At 38.8% G+C, this 22,784-nt stretch overlaps 1 protein-coding gene across 4 annotated transcripts in view; it reads left to right on the top strand.

Annotated features, from left to right (window-relative positions):
* The window catches only part of Cdh8 (cadherin 8), a 367,867-nt gene that overhangs the window by 10,909 nt on the left and 334,174 nt on the right, over positions 1-22,784 (top strand). For 3 of the 4 annotated variants that reach the window (XM_076915701.1, XM_076915702.1, XM_076915700.1), the window contains exon 1: positions 4,087-4,455. In XM_076915701.1, the coding sequence (XP_076771816.1) occupies positions 4,204-4,455 (252 nt within the window). In that variant the 5' untranslated portion in view covers positions 4,087-4,203. Of the gene's footprint in view, positions 1-4,004; positions 4,456-22,784 lie in introns of those variants that run through there. The other variant, XM_034522729.2, reaches the window with a different exon arrangement.

The raw sequence follows: 22,784 nt of genomic DNA, 5'->3' as shown, positions 1-22,784 counted from the left end.
ACTTAGGAAGTACATACTCTTCCTACTAGACATCATATATGCTTATTGTGCAAATCCCTCACAAAAAATCAAACACAACCTCTCTACAGAAACTGTAGAACAGACAGCAAACTTTTTGATTCGTGCTGTAGAGGCCAGTATAAATTTGTTGAGCAAAGCTTATTGAAGAGGTGACATTATAAGTACTAATCTGAAAAGACAGGTAGATGCTGAATTATTCAGAAATCCTTGGTTAGCTTTGGTTGACTTGTTTCCAAGGATTAACTCATGTGACTTATAACTGACTCCTCTGAACACTTATTAATAGGTAACACCTCTTCCAGGAAGCATTCATTATCATCACCAGACAGAATGTTACGTTATCTTGCTATGCCTCTAGCCTTCCTAACATTATACTTCTCCTAAAGTAGTATCTGTGCTATTTGTGCTTCTTTGTCTTTGACAGCTGTATTTTTGACTTCCTGAAGGTAGAAAGAAGAAGCTCTTACAGACTGGCTGTGTTCTCCTCTCTGCCTAGCAAATAGTATATGTGCATCGGAAATTCATATGAAAGGAGGAGGAGCCATTTGAAGAAAAAAAAATTTTAGAATTATGTCTCCCAGGTTCAAATAGTGCTTCTGATTTTACTGAAGGGTTTTGTAAATCAAGACTTTTAATGAATCCCCCTGTCTCAGTTTTGCACAGTAATACAAAGTGGAAATTTTTAAACATCTATGATAATGAATACTATTTTTGAGTATATAGTCTTCTGCTGTTAATGTATTTGTTCTCCTTAATGAGGCTTTGACAATATTTAAAAGGTGTAGGGGTCAGTGTTGGCTTTTCACCTGATTTTGATGGACCAGGCCAAGGTCTCTGACAGGTTACACCCCATTCTGAATACAATTGACCAGTTTCTGGGCAGAAACTGTCTGGTATGGATTTAAACCAGTACTAGCTGTCTAATTTTAGAATCATTCAGAAGATTCCTTGTAGATTGTTTAGTTTGACTAAAAAGACAATAGCATATGAGTTTATCCAAACAGCCCCAGAATAAATCAGCTGGTTTTCTGGTTGGCCTGACCCTTTAATAAACAGTTGCAGAGCTAATAGCCATGAGGACTAGAGTTCAAACTCCAAACACGTCAATACCAGAAGTTGTTTCCAATCCTGCTTCTGTACCTATGGATCTCACACCACAGGTGAAATTACACATAGTTTCTGAGCATTCAGGTCCAGGACAGCTTACAGTGGACCAGGATACATTTTGAGCTAAAAAGAAAAATGATCATTTTCTTTGAAAGAATTTAGGGTTGAGGTTCCATGAGTACAAGATCAGCCCATTTATCCCTCCCTAGCATCACCTCCGTCTCATTCCCATCTTGGCCTCTCCAGCTTCATGTTCATCTTCCTCTTGTATTACCCTCACTAGAATCAACTCCCAACTCCTTTTCCTTGCTTCTCAAGCATCACCTCTTTTCCTGTATCCTTTCTGCACTTCACAGCATCAAGTTTATCCTTCCTTTTCTCTACATCACCTCTGTCCTTCCCTCACCAACAATATCTACATTCATCCTCCAGTCTGCAGTCACTAGCATCACCTTGGTTCCCACCAGAATCACTTTCAATCGTTCTTGCCATCTTGAGAATCATGTCTATCTTCCTTCCATTGGCTCTCCACCCTGCTTCCATCCTGTTACACCAACATTATGTTCACGCCCCAACCATCTTGTTGTTAACATTAGTCCATCCTCATCGTTCTCATCTTCATCTGTCCTCTGCCTCACCTTTGTCAGCCTCATCTTTGTCCTACAGTTGTCATCTTCAAGATGACTTCTCTGCTCCTACCACTTCCTGTCTACCCTCACTGAAGAGTTTATAAGGGTTCAGTCTTTAATTGTTCGTCTGTCCTACTCAGGAAGGGACTGTATTACTACTACCCCCTCAATCTGGCTCAAGTAACCACTTCTATTACAACATTGGGAGTATGTCCTATGGTTCACTGCTCTTCATGTTGGTTCTTAGCCATTCACACTAGCACTCTGTAAATTAAGGGTTATTGTGTAGCAACGTTATAGGTGAGAGGGCTGAAATGAAGGAGAGCTTGGTATTGTATTCATCTGACAATAGTAGTAAATCGGGTAATCTAGAATTGAATCCCATACCTAGTGACCACTAGATCATACTGTCCAGTGTACCCTAATACAACTTCAGCATACTACCCCACTTCATGTCTAAGAGGAAGAAGCATGGCATACTCTGACCTTGTTGGAAATGCTTTTTCAGTAAATGAAGACAGACAACAAACATAATAAGGTTTGCAAATCTTTAGCAGTGTCCCTTTCAACTTAAATTATCATATCTGAGGTCTCAATGCTCTGCAGTAGAAGTATATATTAACTTGGAGAAGACTCTTCCTCTCTAAAAAGGCAGTAATTTTAAGGACAGTAGAGACTTAGAAGGTCTCCGCTGGGTTGGTCTCACACTGAAAGCTATCAAAATTTCTCTATTTCCCAAATAGCTGCTCCTTGCATTGATGCTCTGTGCATTCAAGGGGTTAGGTCCTTTTTAGGTGTAAGTCCCAGTGTTGGGCTGAGCAGGATCATGCCGTAGGCCAACTAGTTAGTCCCCAAACCAAGGTGTTTGCAGTAGAATGCCTGGCCCTTTCATCTGGCTCCCATAAGGCCAGTTCCTAGCCTAGTTAATAACGTCCTTGCTTTCACATTCTGAGCCAGAATGGAACCAGGGATCTAGAGGTGAAAGGTTTTCTATCCTATTATGAGTTCCCTCTTACAAACTGTACCGGATAGTGTCCCCAAGAATTATTTTTCCACTTAATCTAATTCAGCCAGGCTTTTCTCAGGAATCTGCAGTGAACATCATTTCTTTAAAAATAATTTTTTTGAGTGGGAAGAAACACATTTTGCTATGCTGAAGGTAAGCAAAAAATATATTTGACACCTCAGGTAATAAGGATCCTTTTTTTCCCCTCCTCTCTCTCTCTCTCTCTCTAAATTCCTTCAATTGAAAATTGCATTTTACCATATTTCATTCCCAAAGGAGCTTTTCATCATTAAAATCTCCCATTCAATGCTACATTTAGCTTAGGTGCATTGACACTGCCTTGCTTATAGCACACATGCTGGACATTAGAGAATTCTCTCTGGATAAACTCTAATTTCCCCTTCATTATTAGCATCTTGTATTAGTTGTTAACAGACCTTCCTGATTGCAACTGACAGTCAAGGCTATGAAACCTGTAGAAAAACCCATCCTTTCTTCATTTCTAATCATTTTAATTATGCCATTTAGTGACCGAAGGCCAGTTTCTTGAAAATGAAGTACGACTTTCCTTGAACAAGTTCATACAGAGATACAAAAGGGGGAGGGAGACAGGTTGTAGTTTATATGCATCCCATAGCAGTACAGAGAATGTAAGGCTGGTGAGGGTAGAGGGATGGAGGGACAGAGAGAGAGAGAGAGAGAGAGAGAGAGAGAGAGAGAGAGAGAGAGAGAGAGAGAGAAACAGAGACAGAGACAGAGAAACAGAGACAGAGAAACAGAGACAGAGAAACAGAGACAGAGAAACAGAGACAGAGAAACAGAGACAGAGAAACAGAGAGAAACACAAAGGGAGATACACACAGACACACACACACACAGAGACAAGACAGAAACAGAGAGAGACAGGGAGAGACAGAGAGATGCAGGAGGGTGGGAAGAGATTGACAGAAGAAGTGTCAATGGTAAGTAAGGGATGTATTGTCTGTTGAGAACATCACTGTCATTTAAAGCAGATTTCGACAGGAGACTTGGCAACGGAATGAATACTAATACCCAAATGATGCTTAGATATAAATGAGTTTATTAGCCTATTTGTTCTGGTTCCTCAGGTCTACTTTCTGAACTCAAGAATTGGGGAATTGCTCATTACCTGTTCACTTTTATGTGTTTCTGCAAAGCATAATTTTGTCTTCAAGCCAGTAACTATGCACCCTTATCATTCTTCCCTCTTGGTTTTGCAGAACATTTCAATGAAAAGGAAAGTCAATGGATCGTGGTCTTTGAAAAGCTGCTTAGGCATGTCTGTTTCCCGGTTCTCTGAACACGTGGCAGAGTTGTAAGTAACCGCTTCGCAGTGCGTGATGAATTGGATGGCTTCAGACCCGAGGCAAAAAAAATAATTGTCTCATTTTCGCGCTGATTTGCTTAACTGGTGGGACCATGCCAGAAAGGCTAGCTGAGACGCTCGTGGACCTCTGGACTCCATTAATAATATTATGGATTACCCTCCCCTCTTGTGTGTACATGGCTCCGATGAATCAGGCTCACGTTTTAACTACTGGATCCCCTTTGGAACTAAGCAGGCAGAGTGAAGAAATGCGGATTTTGAACCGCTCCAAAAGAGGCTGGGTTTGGAATCAAATGTTTGTCCTGGAAGAATTTTCTGGACCTGAACCGATTCTCGTTGGCCGGGTAAGCTTCATTTTTAAGCTCCCATTTCAGGGTCTGTTCCTGGTCTTTAAATGTTTCATTTCAGGCTCTCCACAGTTTGTTGTCACACTTAACTGTAAATCCTTTAAACCAGATGGTTAGTGCGCTAACCTGTTGGCTTCTTTAGCAGTATGAATAATCCCACAGTTTAAAACGTTCCTTTAGGAAATGTCAGTTTCTGCATCACTGTCAGCCTGACTTACCCTTTCAAGAGACCACATGATACTTAGGTAACGCATAAACAAGCAAACTGCATCCTCCTTTAAGTGAGATCTCTTTTGTCAAACCTTTTCTCTAGATTACTGTATTTCACTCTAGTACTTGAATGTTGTAGACAATTTTGTCCAGTTTGAATTCCCATCATAGCAAAGTTTTCTCTTATTTTGAGCTTCTATAGCCCCATTTTCAGGTAGATTTTTCTTTGAATTTCATTGATTGCCATTTCAGCACTTAGAAAAACAAAACAGTATTGGTAACACAAATGCCGGGCAAGGCCTAGTGCTCACATCATAGAGCACCATTTTACTCATCCCCAAGTGGAATCCAACGCATAGAAGGAAAATTCTAGCTCACTAGTGTTCCTGTTTGCCTGTGTATATTACTTTGTCTACATCGTTTTGTTAGTTTTGCAAGTTCTTAATATAGACGCTGGCCCCTAGCTCTCCAGAATTGCATTACCGTACTTCAAGGGTATGTATATGTTCATTCCTCAGAATAATTTATACATTTTTGCTTATTTGGATAATAACTATTATCATAGTTTGAAATCTGGTGAGGGGCTGAGGATCTAGCACAGCTGGGAGCATTGTTGCTGAGCATGTAAGAAATTCTGGGCTTGGTAGTGCACAATGATAATCCATTCTGGAGCTAGAAGCAAGAGGATCAGAAGTTCAAGGCCACACTGTACTTTCAGTGGACCCAATAACGAAGTTTCAAAACAGAAAAGTTTAAAAGCATTTTCTTCTCACAGTGAACTGACAACAACTTACTTTTCTGAAAAACAATGTCTAGAAGTGAATGACATGTTCCTTTCCCAAATTCAGTAAAAGGGATGTAGCCAGGAGAGACTTAATGTCTTGCACCTCACTAGGCACTTCTGGTTCCTGGCTGTGCTCTCTTGTTTTATTGGAACAATTGAGCCTCCTCAAGGCTGGCTTCCTCTTCTCAGGGGATTCAAATGTTTAGTGTTGTGTTGACACAAGAGGTGTGGAGATACTATGTGTTATTTCATTAGGCTTTCTGCAGTCAAACATAGGTACCAGGCACTGGAGAAAGGCACTTGAGAGCATCCTAATAAAGCAGTGGTCTTTGCTGTCTAAGAATTCACATTCTGGTCAATACTGACTGTTTACTATGTATGAACTGTTATTTATATAAATACTTCGCTGGCAGAGACTTTTTTACTTCAACAATAGTCGATCATGTATGCATATGAGTGTGTAGTCATATGTGTACGCCTGTGTCTATCTATGTGCACAAACACATAAAAGGTATGCACTAAAACAGATTTATCGTCTCTTTTTCTTAAATCAAAATGGAAAAAAAATCCACGAAAGATTTTCATGATATAAACTCTGGTAGCAGAAGTGAGTTGAGGCTATTTATAGTCATAATGCATCCCATTACAGAGGCTGTTCCTATACCTCACTGCAGAAATGTTAATGTAGTTGATTACAGGGTGCTGCCCTGGACCCTGCTGAGGTTGTTACTTACTCTATAGTTTATGTGCTTTAATATGTTTCTAAAAAGGGGTGAAGTTCTGAATTCCAAATCGCATCCAGCCCCACTGGTTCTGGATACAGACTTCCTGATTAGGCTTATCATATGTATAAATGCAAAAACTCATGCTTAGAACAATTAATAAACCAAATTATGAATACGGCACAGGTAAATGGACTACGTGAGATTAACTCATGGTGATGATTCCCAAGATAATAATTTCAACCATCATACTGTATTATATTTCAGTAACTGAGTACCCAGGGTTTATAATTTGCACTTGACTTTTAAGAATAGGATACAAAATCAGTACATTCATCCTTCTCAATATTTAAACTTTCTTTAACCAGCTCTAAGGCTATCAATTTTCATCCCATCTGAAGTATATGCATACATGCATATGTAGTTAATACATGGATAATTTCTCCCTGCCTCTCATTGTTACCTTGTTATGAAGGCATATCAATCAAGATGTGTCCTACATAATATAAATAACTGAATGTGTTGTGCCCAGAGCTCATCCCATTTTTATATAAATAAAGAAGGCAATTAAACCAGTTTTTAAATGTAGTATCTGATGGCTGATTTCATGTCCAATTCTAAAATGAAGTGAAAGTGACAGAGTCAAACAGCCAGGTATTCAGGGTTTCTGTGTGACTTACAAATGCCTGAGATGTCTTGCTTATTTGAAGGATAGAAATGCCAATGAACCCCAGGCCTTTGAAATAATGATGCTTCTGAATCTTAACAGACACTGCATAGAAAAGAGCAGGTAGGAGAACTAATCCACTGCCTGCACTTAACTGTAGGCAGTTCCCCAAAACAATTGTTAAATAACAATGACATTAATTTTTCCAAAGATTTTGCTTCAAATATTTTCAATCAGGCCTATATCCCTTTAAAATCAAATTGCTCCTAAAGTATGACAACCTTGATTTTGTGCATTGTGGCCTTTTGTAAAGCTAAAACTCTATTTCAGGTTGCTGTTTTAGATTATGAGTCAGGTAGAGTGCAGACGCGTTCCACATTGGGGCGCTCACTGGTGCTTTATGATGTTTTATCTTTATGCACAGTCTTCCACATCTGACTCTTTAAACCACTTCACTGCAGAGCTTCTCCCCAGGAACCAGCTGAGAAGCATTAGTTACCTATAGGCATACCTGCTCTTTAAAAGGCCCTCCTGCGAGTCACTATGTTGGGGGCCTCAACCTAGTGGGCTGAGTTCAAGCTTAAGGGCAGTGCCAGCTTTTGAGCAATTGGATCTTCAGGATTGCACATACACCTTTATATTATACAGGTTCTGTTTTTACATATCGGTGGCAGTTAGGCAAAAAGAACCTACGTTAGAGACAGACTCTCTAGAGCTTTAAACACTAACGTTGTCATTTCCTGGGTATTAATCCTAGGGAAAATCTTTAAGCTTTTGAAAGTTTGTGCAAATAAGTATATTTACATGTGAATGAATTGCCAGATGCATTTTTGTCATATAATAAAAATAATTACACTTAAATTACGTTCTTAAATGTTTGTGAGTGTGTGTGTGTGTGTGTGTGATTGTGTGTTGTACATGGTTGTAGTAGATATAGTAGATACGTTAGACAAAAATAAACAAGCCACACAACAATAACAAAAGCACTGATAATTGTGTCTCTCAATGAGCACAAGACTATGGAGCCTTCTCTCATCCAGGTTTATTAAGATTAGTGTAGGTGTGACTGAGTAAGGGCTCCAGGTTCTCAAACTGGTGGTTGTAACATAGAACGGGAAGGAGATTGCTGCAATTAGTCAGAGGATATCCAGCTCTTTGACATTGTGATATCACATTGTCCCATGCAAAGAACTGTATACTGAATTACAAAAATCTATTACAATAATTTATCGAAGTGCACAGTTTTTTATTTTACCACATTCATAGCTATCTATCTATGGCCCTGTAAGTTAAAGACAACTAATGCAAAGTTATGGGCATAAAGAAAGATGACAGACCATTTCCTGGGTCAGAAACAAGATAAGTCATTGTATTTCTTGTTAAGAAAGAAAGGAGTAGAAGCCACTTTTAGAGAGCCCATCTCTGTCCATTTTGTCTTCCTCCTCCAGTATTTCCTGTTCTTTACTTACCCAAAAGTTCATCCTTCCTGCATGATTGTCATCTAACATATTCCATATTATGTTTATGATTGGTCTGCTGCCAGAATATAAGTTTTTTAAGTGGTTCGTTTGTATCCCTTGTTACATAGACAAAATGACCTGCAGTCTAGAAAACTGTCTGCCTACTAAGAAATACTCAATAAAATTTCACATGAATGCAGTTTCCCTAAACACTGAAGGAGCTTGAAGAAGTCATGTGACATCAACTAGAGTAATACAAGTGGCATATTTCAATAAAGTGCTCAATACAATGGTTTCATGTACTTTTACTTATTTTATACCAAATGGAGACTTCAACATGTGTTTCTGTGTGTTGATTTTAATGTCTCTTTAGAGGTAGAGAAGGTGGAATATGTACTTCTGAAAGAGTTCTTTTTCAAAATCATTGCCAGATCATGTCTATAGAGTTCAGTCTCCCTAGTGACAAAAAATATATTTCAAACATTTGTCAGTGCTACAGGTTCAAAGTAGATTAGTTATGATCTTTCAGAATTTATGAAGGATAAACACCACCCTAGTCAGATCCAGTCCTGTTTCCAGATGTCTGTGGAAGAAATTTCCACCTAGACTATTCATAAGTACATAAATACCGAATGATTCATGCCACTACCCACTCCCAGAACTGATTTTCTCTGGGAATTGTGTCAAAGAACATAAAAGCTCATGAGACTCCTGACCCAAATAATCTTATATTATATGATGATGAGAAAGAAAGAGAGAAATGCAACACTCAATTTTGATCAAGCTTGCAACTGAAACCAAAAAAAAAATGCCCTTGTGGTAAATTATATATGCATATGTTCTGATAGCCAAATCAGCATCATCTTGAGAGACCTCTGTAGTAACAGTGACAGTGGATAGATACGTAACTGTGTATTGAATTTCTGAATCCTACATCTGTGAAATATTCAATTTTCAGTGGAGTCTCAGCATAGAATGAACACAGATCTGTATCAGGACAAGATTGGTTAAAAATCATGTAAATAAATGTCATATTAAATTTAGGAAGTATTCTAAGTGATGGTATGTGTTTGTATGAGAGCAAAGAGAGGACAGTAACCTAATCTGTAGGCACATGACATGTTCCCAAGAAATAACCTATGAGATGAAACTCACTAAACATGTGAAGAAGGACACAGAATGAAAAAATAAAGCATCCCTGACACTGCATGCCTCAAATTATCTATGGAGCACAGATAATGCCAGGACAACATCATTCAGTGGGAATGTTCTATGCTTGCATATCCTACATGGTTGATAAGAGAAACTTCTCGCTGTGTTGGACACTAACAGTCTGAAATCAGGATACCAGAAAATTTGGGTTCTAGTGAGCATCATTTTCAAGATACGGACTCCCATGTTCATGGTGCACCAGGCAGGCCTTATAGGACAACAGAGTTCTCTGGAGCCTCTCTTAGAAGTTTACCAATTTCATTCACTACTCCTAAGGTCTCTGTTCTTGGCTTCCTAGTCTCTCCTATAACTCTGTTAGGCGTAGTGTAGTTTGGGTTCGTTGGTACTATGTATCATTTTCATTTAGGCACTGAGTCCACAATTGCCTTCTGCTACCCAGGTGCAGGTATTACAAGTGCAAAGTACTATGCCCACTAAGATATATGACCTTTGTGTATCTGTGTGTATGTGTGTGTGTGTGTGTGTGTGTGTGTGTGTGTGTTTGTGAGTGCACATGAGTGTGCATGGGTGCACACGTGCAAGGATACGCACATTCTCATACTTGTGTGTTTTCAATCTTTTGTACTCTTTTGTACTGCAAAGCAAAGATTTAGGACTGGAGTCTTTATACAAAGGAAAAGCAAAGATCTGTGGGAGATATAGCAGATTTTAATTCAGCTCCACTCTCAAGTAGTTTGAAAATATCCCCAGTTACTGATGCTTTAGATATAAATGCTCACAGAACCGGGATATGTAACCTTCTTTCAGTTTTCACCCTGTGTTGCTGCAGCCCTTTTTTTGTGGCCCTTATGACCCTTCTTTTCTCACATTGCTTTATTTTTGAACAAAGGTAGCTGGCAGTCCAGGTGGTCAGTGTTATTCTATCCTAAATCTTTCTCTTACATAAACTCCTGTGCTGTCTCTGCTCCACGTTTCCCTCCTACCTGGGCTTCTGATGTGTTCCTTATTTGGATGTAAATCTCTCACTGGTGATGCCTCTTCTGTCTATTTATAATCCTCTTCCTCCAAGGCACTGACTCATTTTCTCTCTTTAAATTTGACCTTCTAACCTTCCCTCTTCCCTGTAACTTGGCAATCGTTTGGGTGGTACTTAGTATGAAGGACATGGGATGCCAAGTAATTACACTATATTACAGTTTATGGTGTCAGCGGCTAGTAGGAAAATTGCACTTGACATGCCATTATTTTTGCCAGGCCTTTGCATGTTAAGAGCACTGGGCGACTCAGCCACAGCCAAATTGTATCTTTGGCCTTGCAAGAACAATTCACTGTCAGTTCTGTGAAGATTCTGCCTACTCTGACAGAGCCGTGTGCACCAGTATTTTGGCAAAATGCAAGTCAGCATTGTGTGTCTCAATCTGGCCAAACAACAAATGTTGCCTGCCTTTTGCTCAGTGTCCTGACTTGGAAATAACAGGCAGTTCACAGCAGTTGGGTATCATTTGATGATAGTATAAATAAAGGTCATACTGTCTGTCATCAAAACTCACCAATGTGCAAACAAGTGTACACACAGGCACACCCACTTATCCATATACATGCTTGCCCATATAAGAACATGACAAACACTCACATGTGCACATTTAGGATTAACTGAGTTTGTTAGAAAACAAAATCTCAGATATCTTCTAGGTTATTATTCCAGACATCACACACTTTCACTCTCTCTTGCTACATTCTTTAAAAAGGGTCTGGGTGATAAGTTTAATAATTGCCTAAATATTCTATGGTTTTGCAGTTTTATTCTCATAAAATACAATAATTATATTATTTCATTACTAAAAAGCTACTGTATTATTTGTGCTTAGGTACCCAAATAAAACCATTTGTATTTTATTGATTCTATGCAAAACTCTTACGATGGTGTAGGTGAGATACTTTCTCATTTAGAAATGAACAAGCGATGTCATAGACACATTTTGTGTTTCTTAAATGTTTTTGAGAAGGCATAAAGAAAAAAACATAAATTTTATTTTCTCATATTTTAAATTGATATGTTATATACACTGCACTATTTTATTCAAACTATAAATATGAAATAGATTATGATGCTTATGTTATGTCCTAACACTACAGAAAAAAAGAAGAAGCATTAAAAATAAATTGTTCACATCCCCCAAAATATAGACATGCTAAAAGTGAGAGGATAATGTAGGCTTATTTCTGCAGACAATCTGAGCAATAAATTCTTGTTTGAGGGTTATTTCATTGATCCCTATGTGTTATCTAATTGAAACAAAATAACAGTATATGCTTATGGGTTAATAAAAAATAAGACTATGTAATCCTATTTTATAAATAAGGAACAAAAGGTATCTTTTATTTAGAATAGAGATTCAATTTCTATTATTTTACATGGATTAACTAAAACTCTTAGCAATACTGCATGTGAACTCAAGGACTAAATAACTGGAAGGTTTATTTATAATAACAGAATGGAACGAGGGTTCTGAAAACTCAAGAATGACATATTTAGAACATGTACCAAGGTCATAATTGTTAGAAATGAGGAATAAAATATGCATAGATTTGAATCATAATATGCATGTGTGATACAAAGTATCTGACACACATATATTAATATGAAAATGCTTATTTGCATACTCATGTGAAAATGTATCTGTTCAAAGATTGAATGTACATGTGTGTTCTAACACTTACTAGCCTAATAAGCTGCTAGCACCCACCCGGCAGGTGCCCATCCTTCTCTTCTCAACTTCTGTTATCCCTGCACAAGACCTAGATACTGCCAGTCCTCTTGGTTTTCTGCTGAAATTTAAGAGAATGCTAATCACTATCCACTGTTTTTGTAAAAAGTATTTATCAAATTGAAAACAACCCAAGCTCATAAAAAATCCAAATATGTAATGAGAAAGTGCCATCCAGGCAAGCTTCTTTATGCAAAGTGAAGAATTAAATCTTGACATTGATTCGGATTAATAAGTAAACCTCCAGGCAAGCAAGATGGTCTGATATAATCAATCTTCATTTCCAGTATGTATGGCCAGATTATCACTTTGTTTACAAAATAATTTTCTGCATTTTATTTTCATATTTTTTGTTAACATTAAAAACCATGAAATTCCTGAAAATAAATGGTAATGGTGTTCAGCTCAATTATTTAAAAACCCCAGAGTGCCATCCATCCACAATAAATTCTTAGAAATCTTATTTCGTTTAAAGTTAAGTTTATAAATAAATCTTATATAGAAAATGAAGAACTACACGTATCTTACATACTTGGCTGAAGACTGGTGAATCTCATCAATTAATCAATTACTGTGCTAAACATATTTAATCATTTCATGCAACAAGGAAGAAAGAACATTCAATGTTTCTGCAGTGCTGCAGGCATAGTAAGTGACTTTCATTACAATGGAACAGACCAATTATTAAGCGGATGTAAAGGCTTTATATATGCTCTTTAAGTAGGAAATTACCTTGTAAGTTTCTAGTTAGTATAGTCTGTTTACATGCTTTTTTAAACTTTTCAGAAAATAAGAACTACCTAGTAATATTAGTTACAGAATTATGCTATTTAAGAAAGGTTAGTGTGCTACAGAGTTTCCAAGGTCTTATTTTGCCTGGCTATGCATGTTTCCTAGAAGGTGGCATTTTACTTATACTGCAGTATACTTTATCTGCTTGTGCCATTTAAATTCAGTCCCACACCTTCAGCATAGCCCACTCACATCCTCATATGTTCATATATTTTGACATAAAGGCAATTTTGTCCACATACAAGGAGCTGCATGTTCAGTTAAGATGTAGGAAGGTTCTTTGATAAGCACTCACTTTCCATCCTGAGGTTACAAAACATTCAGACATTTTTAGATCCTATAACCTGGAGAAGAAATAGGATAGACTGCATTCTTATGGCTCAGTGTGATCTTTTCAGGTCCCCAGCAGTGACAATGCCTGGGAGCTTGTAAAAGTTAGAGAGTCCCATTCAACATGTGTATATCCTGATTTACTGAATCAAACCTGCTTTTTTCCCATATCTCTAGGTCATTTTTTTGTGCACATGAAAGCATTAAGTATTTAAATATATTTCATATTTAACCAATAAAACATTTAGTTATAAATACCAAAGCAATACCTACAAATATTGCAAAAACACTTAAAAAAAAACATGGTTTTCAGTAAGCGCATCGATTATCGTTCAACCCCACAATAGCTAAATAATTTATTCATAATTATTTAAATATTTGCTCTTGGCGTCAAGACGGATGTCAAGACGAAAAGAAATAGTCACAGAGATGGTGTTTTAAGATGCTTTAGAAGACAATTCCGGAGCAAACAGCTGCTTATCTCCTTTGAACCCACAGGGTAGGTGGGAGGCAAGGCAGGACTCTCTCCTCTGGCACTGGTCTTGTATGGGCAGTCAAAGGAAAGAGTCACTGTGCCCTTTATTTCTACCTCCAACACTGTGTGTTAATGTTGCCTGTTCCCTCCTCAGAGCCATGGGCTCCTTCCCTTTCTGTCTGTATTTACCAGAGTTCTGCAGATGTGCTCTGGAAGCTACAGAGGATCAAATGTCACTGGGCTTCAGTGGAGACAATAGCAGAATCCAAATGAGCTTGCTCAGGAAAGCTTGGAAAGATCGGGAAAAAACAGGGAGTAAAAACTGGGTGCATATTTCTATTTCTTTTTAATCTCAGATAAAAAAAAAAAAAATTGACCAGGTCTGTGGCACAGGCAGTTTTTGGTGTGAATATCATTGTGGAGAATATGAAATCCATGGCATGGTTCAAAGATATTAAAAAGGAGAAGGAAAATCAGTTTTTAAGTCACCAGGAAAGCATACAGTATTTTTGAGGGTTTACACTGACATTTTATCAAGGTTACTGGTCAAGTCTCCCAGCAAACCAATGGGAAATACACTATGTACTCATGACCATGTTAGGAGTCACTGACAAGAAGAGTTAAAGCCATTAGAATGCACATATTCGACAAACAATAAGTGAATGATAAAGCAGGAGTCAAATCTGGATAGGGCACTTCAAAGCTTTCTTTGGTAACCATGGTAACATTACATCACCTGAATCCTAAGTGATAAATTCTCAATGTCCTAGGTTGAGACCCCCAATATGCATATGGTGAAAGTGAGACCACTCATGAATACCAAGTTATTGTCTCATGTTTAGAATATAATGGTCGAGTAATTGCTTAGAACATATTAGAGAAGTCTGAGTTGCAAAGTGTGAGAAAATATGTGCTTGAGGCATCTGCATGTGGTGACTGCATTATTTTCTTTATAGAGAGATGATACTCCTGCAGTCTGGGCCCAGGAAGGACTGGTCTTATATTCACCATGGTTTGTGGGCTGGTTTCTAAATATAGGAGGGCTAGTACAGTATTTATTTCTTTTTACATTCTCATTTTAAAATGTATGGTACACCAGGCATGGTGATATACACGTATAATCTCAATCCTAGGGGAACCTGGGACAGATAAAACTTTAAGATAAACCTGGGCAAGCAGGGGGATCCATATATCAGAAAAACATATGTAGAGGGTAAGAATATGGCACACTGGTTAATGTGCTTACCACACAAGCCTGGACCTGACTCTTGTAAAGATCATCAGAACTCATGGAAAAGCAGATGTGATGCTAGCTCAGCTCTGCAATCTCAGCAGTCCTATAGTGGGGAAGAAGAAGAGATAAGACAACCCCAGGAAGCTTGAAGGACAGCTAGCTTGGCAACGGCAGTCAGGCACAAACAACATAACTTGTTTCAAACATATTTGCTCTACTATGACTTTCACAAATATGCCATAGCATGCAAACACCAGCACTTACTTACACACATGAACATGCACAGACACACATATTTTAAACCGATCATATATTCTTTCATACACATATGTACTACTGATCAGTACTCTACCAGATAATCTGATAGCATTGATGATTATTGTACCTGCAAATGTATAATAATTGCTGCTTCATGACATAAAAGGAAAGTATGTGGAGAAACCAGTAGCTGGTGAGTACTTTTGTTGATGATCTTGCTAGTTCCTTTAAGTATATTTGCAGGTTGCTACTGTCTCTCACTTTATAACATCAGAATTAAGATTTCCTTCTGCAGCCACTTTTCAGTGATCTGCATTAGGATACAGAAATGGTTTTTATGAGCCTGGTGTGATTCTTAGCTCCCCCAATGCTGAGGCATTAAGTCACTTAAGTCTTTGGTAAGAAGTGTGCAATTTTCTAGGTTTTTCTTAAAGTGGGAACTGCCAGAACAGCAGAAAGTAACATATAGTGGTTGAGGGGAACGAAACATAAAATCCTGTCCACATAGACAGGAGCTAAAAGAAGACAAAGCGCTTGTAGCCTCAAGTTGCCTGAACTAATTGTGCTAATGCTGAATAATTCAGTAACAGTCCCCTGAACGCTGGAATCTGAGCTGTTGGGCTGTATTGCCCAGGCTGCAGATGTGGAGAGAACAATTCCTTACTCTCTGCAGTGACTTCTTGTGGCCATTTGTAATTCTGTGTATCTGTGCCTTTCTCTCGTTCACTTGTTCTGTTCCTCTTTCTTGCTGTTCAACCCTGTGCATAATGGCATTCCTCTGGGTGTCCTGGTCATGTTCTTTGCTGCTGGCACAGTTTATTCACCGGGTCCACTGAGAAGAAACCTCTCATGCCTTTAGACAAGTCTCTGAGGAAAAGTAATTTGTGGAAAGAGCAAACATGGCTATTAAAATTGACCAAATCCAATAACTCCTCAAAGCAAGTCAGACTCCCCAGCTACCCAAAGGCTTTATTTAGAACGTGGCAGGGTTATTTATAGTGAAGTCTTTCTTCACCTTTTCTTTTATGTGCTTGTGTGAGCTTAAGTCTGTAAGTGATTTTCTTATTGCAATAGTCTGCTCTGTGTGTGTGTGTGTGTGTGTGTGTGAGCATGTGTGTTTCTCTGAGAGTGTGTTTGTGCATGTGTGTCATTGTGTGAGTGTGTGTATGTGCACGTGTGTGTTTGTGTGAGCATGTGTTTCTCTGAGATTGTGCTTGTGCATATGTGTTATTGTGTGAGTGTATGTATGCGCATGTTTGTGTGTGTGTGTGAGGAAGAGAGAGAGAGAGAGAGGATGATACATATGGAGAATACATGTGTAAGTGTATGTGTGTATTATCTCAGGGCAGCAGAACATTGGCAAGAGTGCATCTGTGCATCTTCTGGTTGCATTTCTGCTTTTGCAAGAGCATTTTATTATCACTCTTGTGAAATTTTTTTTCTTTTCTTTTCAGAAACCATTGCATGTTTCCTATGACTTGTCTTCTTGATCAAAGCCACTGTTTTTTTAAGTCTTCTTTCTATCTTTTCTGTCATTAGAGTCTTAAGCTAAAGTTCTGATCATTTTAAATAGCCATCTCCCAATTTAATACACCACCCAGATTAGCAGGAATTTATTTAAATAACCTCATCTTTTTTTTCCCCATTTCATCTTTTGAGGAAAAGATAGCAGAAAGAAGAAACTGAAATATGCAACAGTGAACATTGAGACATGGGTATTCCAGCATGTTCCGTGACTATATCCATGCAAACAATAGGAGGCATGGAATGCAATCAAAGCATACAAACCACAGAGCCACACAATAAATACACAATGAGACAGAATTCTGGAAATGCTATGAATTCACAAAGGAATTGATATTTAGGCATGTACAATGTGCGGCTCATAAGTTTCATGCATTCCAGAATAGGTGTGAGGGTGTTTCATGGTGTATGTAGACGACAGATGTGGGACCATAAAAGGATATCTTGGTTTTTGGTCCAGCACAGGCCTCGAATCCTGGACCCTAATGGGATGATGATAGGTGTTCGGCCTCACTCCCAGACCCCAGACTCCTGACACGTGGCCAAAGACTCTCATTGATCAGTGCCTTTCAGTCACATAGGGCAGCACCCCTACCAGCCCTTTCACAGGTAGAGAGCATGACTACAAGCCTCAGCCTCAAGAGATTTCCATATTAATGAGATACCTGAAGGCCAGAGGGTGTAGCCAATTAAGCATTCTTTCCCAGACCTTCCTCCCTTCTCCCTCCTCCCTCTCTATTTAACTCAGGTCTGCCCTGAGAATTGGAGGTCGGGGAGGGGGGAGTACAGCCAGATTCATCCACTTTCCATAATGACAATAAACCTTTAAAACCATGAATTTCCTCATCTCTTTGCGTCCCTGTCATGGGGAACCATGGAGAATGCCTCTGACTAATGAGCTGCCGCCACCTAATCTCCAACTAGAAGATTTCTCTATGTTCCCACTGTGGAGGCCAGCAATCCAAGCAAACCAGCCTTAATCCAACCAAGCAAGTGCCATAACCAAGAGTCTCTACCAGCGGGGCACAGCCAGGGATTCTCTCCCCTTTCTTCTTGGCTGCGGACCAGCCCATATGCCTTTGAGTCTCTGTTCTTCTGCAGCTTCCAGCGGTGTCTGGGAGCCCAAGGACATAGACCACCGGCCTCCTGGGTCAGTCATGTTAGCCCAGAGACCACCAATCAAAAGCCCTGCCTCTGTGTTACTTCAGACTTAGATCTTTCAATGCTGGGGCAAAGCGCAGCATCTGACACGGTGTGGAGTGAACTCAATCAAATTCCGGCTTCTGCTCCCCAGAGCCGGGGTTTCAGCTGACTGGGGCGGCAGACATGCAGGAACCACAATAGCCCAACATGACCCACACCTGCCCGCACTTGTGAACTAACAGCCTCACAGATAGTGTCCTTTCACAATGTCAAATAGTTGGACATCCCATGTAGGTTAGTGTTATGGTAAGTTTACACAAGCAGTAACCATCTGAGAAGAGGAAAGCAAAATTGGGGAAATACCACCACTGGATTGGCCTTTGGGCAAGTCTGTGGGCCATTCTCTTGATTGATAACATATGTGGAAAGGCCCAGATGACTGAAGGTGGTGGAATCACATGGCTGTGCTATAAGAAACCAGATTGAGCAGGCCATCAGGAGCAAAAGATTATGCAGTATTACTCCATGGCCTCTGCATCAGCTAGGAGCTAAACGTTCCTGCCCTGAATCCCTTCAATGATGGCCTTTTTCCTGGAAATTTAAAATGAAAACAACCTTTCCCTCCAGACTTTGAAGTTGATTTTGGTCACAGGCTTTTTGTCACATCCCTAGAGACCCTAACTAACACATGCCCGGAGTATAAGAAAGTAGCAAAGAAGCAGAAAGCACGCAGAGAGATCCATATTTACATGGAAATAAAAAAAATAAGGATTGAAAATGCTAGGAACTAGATAGTGGTAAAAGACACAGGCATGAGAAAGGTCAAGCTTGATAGAGGGTATGTGTGAGACAGTGCATAAGGGAGAAGGGATCAAGAAAGGAAGAGAGAGGGAGACAGTGGTTGTGATGGAGAAGAGTTATATTGGCTGGATCCGAGGATTGTTGTGTCTCACCAAATGGAAACTGCTGTTTTACCTCCTGAACAGATGTGTCTAAATGGGTTAACACGTCCATAGAGAGCAATTCTGACCATATAGGAGCAGCTCTTTCTCCTCCTCCACCTCCTTTTCTTTTTCCTCCTCTTCCTTCTCTTTTCTTTCTTTTCTTTGTTTTTATAAGATAAATGCATTTTTATTTTGATGCCTGATATTTGCTGAATAGCCACAGCTGGCCAGTCTCAACAGGAAGTCAGAACAATTTGAGTGAACCAACAGACATGCTGATCTTTCTTCTTAAACACTTAGGAAGAAAATGTTGGCTTTTGAACCTTATGTGCCTCCTCACTCTCGATCCCCCAGACAAAATCATGATCATTTGCTTCAAAGCTGCTCAGAAACATAATGACTCAACACAGAATACCTGAAGTTACTGTATTTTATAGTTCACATTTACAATCTCCAATATTTTTTTTCCTGAAAACATGGGAAGGTAGAAATACTATTAATTGTTCCATCTTCTGCTGCCGGATGATTGCAACCCAGCTTCTCCTCCAGAGACCTCCTATCAGCCTAGCTGAGCTTTCCTTCTCATACTGAATATAATAAAGCAAGGTAGCATTCTGGATTATTGCATAGTTGTTGGCGCATGGTTCATCTGACTCCAGGTTTTTGGTATGTGTTTCTATGTATCTATCCTTTCTTCAGGCCTTTGCTATATCAGCCAGGTCAAGTCCAAATCCATGCAGTACACACAGGGGACATTGTTGAAAATAAAACTATTGAGTTGGGATTTATCTTTGCACTTAGTCACGGAAGCAACTTAATCTGTACATTTGATTTTAAATTTAAAATGGCGTTTAGGAGGCTGTGGGAAGTTTACAAATACATCTGAGAACATGCAAATTTATCTAATCAACAAATAAATAAAGTGAAAATTGATGGCTATGGTAGATGGTAGTAAGAGAATTACTACTTTTGAAAGGGCTAGTGCCTTCTACGGGGGCATATGGCATTGCATCCACACATCACTTATGGATTAAGCTATTACTATCACGAAGTCCCAAAGAGCACACATACAACTTGAGAGAAACTGAGTCACCCCATGGAACTGTCAATAGGTTTGAAAGTTGGATTGGCATGCAGAATGGACTTCACAGAATCAAATCTTCATTTTGCTATTTTGAGCCACCCCTTCCTTCCCTCTCTTTATTTGGTTCTCCCTTATGTTTCATCATCATCATCATCATCATCCCACATGGATGTACTCTTTTGGGACATGAAAACATGGAAAACTTCTTATTTTTATCCAACACAGTTTGTTCTTCCCCAAAAGAATGTTTTTGTTATTCCAATAAACCAGGACACCAAGAGGTAAACGAAGATAGAATAAGACCCACAATAAAATCATTTGTTCTTTGTTGGGTACATTCTGCTATGACTATTGTGACTTATGCATCTTCTGTGAAATCCTGAGCATGTCAGGAGGCAGGTTCCCTATGGTTATTCCTCTGTACTAGGAAGTATATTGAGATTATTAACATAAAACTAGTAGGTAGGACTTTCACACCTAAATCCCACAGCAAGCCAATGCTGAATATAAGAAAGCCCTGAATCCTATTACCTCCTAAGCTCTCTATCCAATCAGGTGGCATATGTGGTCTGTTTAAACTCAGGAACCATGCAGCTTCCCTATTTACCCTAGAAAATGGAGACTGCAAACCTGGATTAATAATAGACATCCTCTCCAGGGACATTATTAAAACAAGTTTTCAAAAGCTCACGCTGCCTTTTGACCTCTTAGTTTCCCATTATGCTAGATTATGTTCCTTAATATATTCCAGCACCCCAGATTCTGGGCAATGCATAATGTAAGCCAGAAAAACAGAAACGCAAAAAAAAAAAAAAAAAAAAAAAAAAAAAAACTGGAAAGTTCTTTTGCTAACATTTGAAAAACAATCCTCAGTAGTTAAAGTTTTTGGGGAATTTGGGGGCATGGAAATAGTCACAGGCTTAGATTTGTGTGGGTTCAAGGCCTCGTGGCTCTGCCAGTGTTTGTATATAGTTGCCTACAATGAGCTACCTAACAGAGAAACTCTGCCACAATTACAAAGGAAATTCCTGTGCCCATGAAGTACTGAGATGCAAGAGTGGGAGAGAAGCAAAGGGTGCCATGTGAATGCTCCTCTCCCTTGGGAGAAACACGGAGTGATCAGAAGAAAGGATGGTTCTTTTGGACCATGAGACTTCCAAGAGTCTTTGCAAATGCAAAATCTTCCTCCTCAGCTGCTCTTCACAGCCCCTCAAGGTTCAGGCTTCTTCTTTCAAACTGTATAAAAGTCTCAGCACAATAGAAACTTTTCTAGCCAATCCAGTCGTATTCCCCTCTGCCCTGGAAATGCTGATGAATGAGGGCTGCAAGTAGAAATTTACCATCAACCATCTTCTCCCTAACTAAAAGGTCATTTTCCATTAATAATATGCGATTTCAGATGTATCAATTCTCATAAGGCAAACTCTTTGAGCCACAGGCTTAGGTTTGAAGCACCAGGGAAAACAAATAGCCTTGCATCTGCACAGATATATAGGTGCACACAGTGGAGTTTAACAGACATGTCTGAACCTGTTACTAAGATCTCACTTGTATCACTGTTTGGCCTCCAGCTTATTATAGAGAACAGGCTGGCCTCCAACTCACAGAGATCTGCCTCCCTCTACCTTCAGAGTACTGGGATTAAAGTCATACATCACTATGCTAAGCCAGTTTATTATTATTGTATGTAAATATAATTGTCGCTTCACAATAATAGGTACTTTAATGAAATTTTCAACCAATATAAAAATTATTAAAACATACTTGTTAGAAGCAATTCTATTGTAATAACTTAGTACATTTCAATTACTATTTTCCTTTGTGTACCATTTAAACAATGGCTTCATCACCACATTCTCAAATCTTTTAAAAATGCAATGATTTGTATTATGCGATACTTGTTGAAATAAAAGCAAACTTAATGGAACATTTTGTAAGTATTTAATGGAAAGAACTTTAGATTTGTAATCGTTTCAATATGATATACTCTCACATATGTGTGAAGAACCAAAGTATCTACTTTGATAAGTGATATTACCTTTTCAAATACTAAGTAATAGTTATTTTTAACCACAATAATTCCTCAATGAATTTGTTTTTACACACAGTGACATTTAAATAGATCATGAGTTATGTGTTGCAATATTTTCCTAAGACATTTTTATTTATTTTATAAAAGCAAAATGTTTTGTCAAGAAAAATAATTTTGTTTTTGGATGTAACAGTATTCTAACCCATTTTGTAAAGGTCCCCTAAAGACAGAAGGAATCTAATTACAAGCAATCCTATGTGGCTGAGCAACAGCTTAAAGGCTTCTATAATTCTAGATGGAACACTCAGGGTGCATCTCACTTACTGCACATAAAGATCACATGGGGTATGTCTTAGTTACTTTTCAATTGTTGTGATGATGGATGGTGATCAAGGCAACTTATTATATAAGGACATATTTAATTTGGTGTTCATGGTTCCAGAGAATAGCAAAGACTATGACAACAATGGAAGGGCATGGCAGCAGGCAGGCAGGTATGGTACAGGAACGGTAAGTAGGAGCTTAGATCTGATCCACAAACACAAGGTATCAAGAGCCAACTGGATTGGTGTGGATTTTTGAAACCTCACAGCCCACCCCAGAGTCATACACCCCTTCCAGGAACCTCTTAATCCTTCCCAAATAGTTTCACCAATAGAAATCAAGTATTCAAATATATGACCCTATGGGAGTAATTCCCAATCATATGAGCAGTAGGTATCATTT

This window comes from Arvicanthis niloticus, chromosome 18, assembly GCF_011762505.2.
Source record: "Arvicanthis niloticus isolate mArvNil1 chromosome 18, mArvNil1.pat.X, whole genome shotgun sequence".
NCBI classification, from domain to species: Eukaryota; Metazoa; Chordata; class Mammalia; order Rodentia; family Muridae; genus Arvicanthis; species Arvicanthis niloticus.
This window is presented reverse-complemented; position numbering and strand designations above follow the sequence as displayed.